The sequence below is a fragment of the Triticum aestivum genome, chromosome 5A (assembly GCF_018294505.1).
Source record: "Triticum aestivum cultivar Chinese Spring chromosome 5A, IWGSC CS RefSeq v2.1, whole genome shotgun sequence".
Lineage (NCBI taxonomy): Eukaryota > Viridiplantae > Streptophyta > Magnoliopsida > Poales > Poaceae > Triticum > Triticum aestivum.
The window spans coordinates 701,910,035-701,914,921 of record NC_057806.1 but is presented as its reverse complement, the minus strand read 5'-3'; the positions used below and the strand labels follow the sequence as shown (position 1 = coordinate 701,914,921).

The 4,887-nt window shown below is 45.9% G+C and overlaps 1 protein-coding gene across 1 annotated transcript; it reads left to right on the top strand.

Annotated features, from left to right (window-relative positions):
- The first annotated feature begins 2,445 nt into the window (after window positions 1-2,445).
- On the top strand, window positions 2,446-3,522 carry LOC123108509 (germin-like protein 8-5). Its single transcript, XM_044530286.1, has 2 exons — window positions 2,446-2,622; window positions 2,750-3,522. The coding sequence occupies exons 1-2, from the start codon at window positions 2,502-2,504 to the stop codon at window positions 3,316-3,318; spliced, it is 690 nt and encodes a 229-aa protein (XP_044386221.1). The 5' UTR covers window positions 2,446-2,501; the 3' UTR covers window positions 3,319-3,522.
- The last annotated feature ends 1,365 nt before the right edge of the window (window positions 3,523-4,887 follow it).

The window sequence follows — 4,887 nt, the reverse complement described above, 5'->3', positions numbered from 1 at the left end:
AAGACCAGAACAACTTCTCCGTCGAGCTTCCCTCCTCGGCCTGGTAATACTTCGCGGCATCCGACACGCTGCGGGGCAAATCTGCGAATGCTCCTGAAGAGCTCCGGACTCGGGTAAGTAACAAGTAATTTACTTTCACATGCTTGCTTTGCATATTGAAGGCCTTATCCGCCGCTATCTTCCTCATCGTCTCAATTTCCTGGAGGGACTTTTGGGCTTCAGCCTTGACATGCTTTGTGCTCTCGAGGGTCGCGGCAAGCTGGGACTCTCGCGTCTTCGAGTCAAGCTCCAAAGCCTCGTGCTTCTTCACGAGAGCCTGGAACTCTTGCTGCACCTCGCCCACCCGTGCCTCTTGTTTTTCCCGCTCGGTGAGCTCCTTGGCCGCTTTGTTTTCGGCCTCGGACAACGCTTGCTTCCGGGCCGCCACTTCGATCGTGACCCCTGGCACATCCATGTGAGCGACAAGGAATTACTTACATTTGTTCTCCTCGAGCTACCTCTTGGCAAGACCGAGCTCTTTCTCAGACCGCTCGAGGCTCTGCCTCAGTGCAGCGACCTCCGCAGTCAGTGCGGCAGAGGTCAGCAGCAAAGCCTGCATACGCATACAGGCATATTTATATTAAACTCCTGTAGATATTATTTAATCCTCTATTCGGCTATTCTTTGTGAACACCAAACAGAGCATCAGGGGCTACTGTCTATGTGGTAATATTTTCCTATATTTTAAATATTTACCTCAAAGCCTGTTAGAAGGTTGGCACAGGCTTCAGTCAGTCCGCTCTTGGTGGACTGAACCTTCTTCATCACCGCACTCATAATAGTGCGGTGCTCTTCGTCGATGCAAGCGCCGCGAAGCGCTCCCAGCAGGTTATCCGGTGCCTCTGGATGGATAGAGGTCACCGGCACGGGCGGCTTGCCCCTCTTGGAAGGGGGCCGCCTGCCGAAATCCGGAACCACTAGAGGTACCGGCGCGGCGTTCGGCCGGGGGCCGAACTTGGAGCCCTTGGGAGTCTTGCTCCCTTCACGCCTGGAGTCCGGAAGGTCGCCGTCGATGTCAAAACCGACGGATCTCGGGTAGGGGGTCCCGAACTGTGCGTCTAAGGTGGATGGTAACAGGAGGCAGGTGATACGTCTCCAACGTATATATAATTTTTGATTGCTTCATGTTATATTATCTACTGTTTTGAATGTTTATGGGCTTTATTATTCATTTTTATATTATTTTTGGGACTAACCTTTTGGTTAGGCAGGTCGATTAATGTGGTCGCCTCTTCCTGCATATACTCAACTACTGCGAGAGAAATTTGCCCAAGTAAATACATATCTGACTACCGTGATGATAACAGGGGCTGCTACCTATATCAATTGTATTAGGTAGATTCGTGCATGGATCGACGCACCTCGATGTCTTCCCTGTCGGCACAATCCACTAGCTACCGTGTTGTCGTATGTTGCTGGATTTCATGACATATCTGTTGGAAAATATATATATTGTTTATACTAGTGGTCATAGGTTGATAAAACTCCTTGCAAGATGTTAACTAGTCTTGCTAAGATCATGTGAAAGTTCCTGCTCTCCATCGTCATGGCCTGTGTGGCAGCTCCCCTTTTGGTTGGGCACTTCGTCCACTAATGCCGCCGCTTCTTCCTGAAAATACTCAACCACTTCGAGAGACATCTGACAAAGTAAATATCAGATTGACGTGATGATGACGTACAGGGGCTGCTACATATAGCAGATGTATTAGGTGGATTCATGTGTGGATCGGACGAGCCTTGATTTCTTCCTTGTTCACACAATCTGCGGCGTCATCTTATGTTGCTGGAAATCATGCCAAATCTACCGGCAAATATATAACTTTATAGATTGAAAAGCTCGATTGACACATTATTCTATATCAACTTCTGGAAAGAACAGGAGTAGTAGTCATTCTATATCTCTTTAGAAGTCATGCAGGCACCCATGAATCAAGCCCACGCATGAGTAGGTGACATAATTTGTCAAGGTCGGCCTCGAGCTGGAAAACAATTGTTGACCTTATATGACTTGGCTTTCCTCAACTGCTCTTTGACTAACTTTGTGCATGCGCACCAGACCACCAGTTCAGACTATGACCAAGTATATGATAACTGTATCTAATTACACTAGTGAAATTTCATTTATTTATCTTAAAAATATTTTCCTAAATAGTGATGGGTGGTGACTTTTCCTGGAACCAGCCCTATATGCATTGTGGCGACTCAGGAGAAAGTTTCACATTGCTTCTTTGAAGGGAAAACGTGTCTTAAAAGGGAACTTGTAAAGTTATCCAAAATAGTTTAATCAGCAGCCAGAGACCATTTCAATCTGTTGATGGGGTGCACTTAACTTTGTCTATTGCTCACGAGTTCTAAGCCTATATAAACACATGCATCCCCTGCATGTTCAAACCATCGTCACTCACGACAGAAACAGAAATAGGAAGACGAGAGAACAGAAGAGCCAAAGACACTAAAACGAAATGGCATCCTCCTCTTCCTTCCTTCTCATTGCTGCACTTCTTGCGTTGGTCTCATGGCAGGCCACTGCTTCTGATCCTAGCCCACTCCAGGACTTTTGTGTCGCCGACATGAATTCACCAGGTACTATCCGTTTTGTCATCATGTTTTCACCAAATGCATATGTTGAAATCTATTTCTGGAAATTATATGCAAGTCAAAACAACTTTGTAAAAATCTGAGCTTACATGTACATCTCTTGTGCCCCCAGTCCGTGTCAATGGGTTTGTTTGCAAGAACCCGTTGGAGGTCAATGCAGATGACTTCTTCAAGGCGGCCAACCTCGACAAGCCTAGGGTGCCCAACAAGGTTGGATCCAACGTCACTTTGATCAACGTCATGCAGATTGCTGGACTCAACACCCTCGGCATCTCAATTGCACGCATCGACTATGGTCCCTTGGGTCAAAACCCACCACACACGCACCCTCGCGCCACTGAGATCCTCACGGTGCTCGAGGGGACACTGTATGTTGGATTTGTCACATCCAACCAGCCCGCCCCCAACAGAAACAAGTTCCTCTCCAAGGTGCTCAACAAAGGTGATGTGTTTGTCTTCCCCGTGGGGCTCATCCACTTCCAATTCAACCCCAGCCCCCACCAGCCCGCTGTTGCAATTGCCGCGCTAAGCAGCCAGAACCCAGGGGCTATCACAATTGCCAATGCAGTGTTTGGGTCAGACCCACCAATATCAGATGATGTTCTTGCCAAGGCATTTCAGGTGGAAAAGAATACAATTGACTATCTCCAGGCTCAGTTCTGGGAGAACAACCACTACTAAGTCAGACCTTTGTTAATTAGCCGGAAGACCAGTGCACAAGCGAAGGACATGGTTGAGTTCCTAGATATGCATCCTAATCTATAAAATAAATGGAGCATATGTCATGCCATTGTGTGTCTGTAATCAGTGAATGTATTTCTACCTTCTGAATAATTGACAATATTGTATTTATCACACTAATATGATCTCATTTGCTTCTTTTGGAATCTGATGTGTCGTATTTATCATAATAAATCAAAATTCTGGGTTCATTTCCCCTTGTTCCGAAATAATAGATTATTATATGACAATTAAATATATGTTTGATGCTGGGGTGAACACCTAGGATTATCTTGCAATACATGTGAAGTATGCCATGGTTGGAACCCGGTTGTGCTCAGGATTGATATGTGAATGTTGAATTTGCAAAAGTTGCTTCCTGGAGTTGTTGTTGAGGTATCTCACTTTCTGGTGCATGTAATAAGTAAGTTATAGTCCCTTTGCTATATAACTTGCTTTAGTTGTTGTTAGCTTGATTTTCCAGCATGTTTTGTTTTAGCTTCCTTTTGGTTCAAAACACTTGTATGTTTGATTGACGGTTTCTTTAATGGAAATCAATGAGGTGGCTTGTTGTATCAAGAAACATATGACCGTTATTTTTTTGTCTTATGTTAAGTACTATATGATTTTTGCTAAGTTTTAGAAATTGGGCACACCGGGGACCAGGATCCAAAATCAGCTCCAACATATATGGTAAACATGCATAAATATACAAAAGAAGCGATTATTACTGAACCACCAAATATGATTATTATTTGAATTGTTTCTTCGTAACAAGCTGCTGATACAATCATTTTATCTTGAAACAAAATTTTGCTCGCATTATAAATGAAGCTACATAGCCAAACAATACATGGTGTAGAGTAAATCCTCATACAAGATGATCAAAGAAAAGCATAGCAAAACAAGCCAAACATGCTAACAAGCACAGAAAGTGCACAACTAGATGCCTCGAGCATGCCGCCGAGAAGAAGCACAGGAGAGGCCGGACCACCTACCCAACCAGGACCGCCACTAACATCATACCACACGCCACCTAGGAGAAACCACTCGGCTTTGTTGTACCGTCACGGCCCAACTACCGCTGGAGAGGACCCTCTGCCCTCTTGCTCTGAATCAAGAAGTGACATCCACATCGGCAAGCAGGCAGGACGAAGGGAGGACGCCGTCGTGTGTAAAAGATACGTGCAAATGATATAACGAGTTACTGGAGTTGAGGTAGGGTCGATTGGATCTCCCCCACCATTTTGAACACGCAGCCGCGATGAAAGATAGTCACTCACCGGCGACACCCCCACGAGGGTCACAACGCAATGCGCCACTACCACCATGTCTGTCGGGGCGGACAAGCGTATTCATCTTGAACTACCAGGGAGGAGAGAACCATGGTGATGCACCCAAGAGGGACATGACACCCGCAAGCATCACGGCCACGGGCGCCTCCGAGCTTTCACTCAGACCCTCCTAGACACCTTGCCAAGGGGGAATCATGCCACCAGAACCACCACAATAGGTTGAGAACTCTAAGAT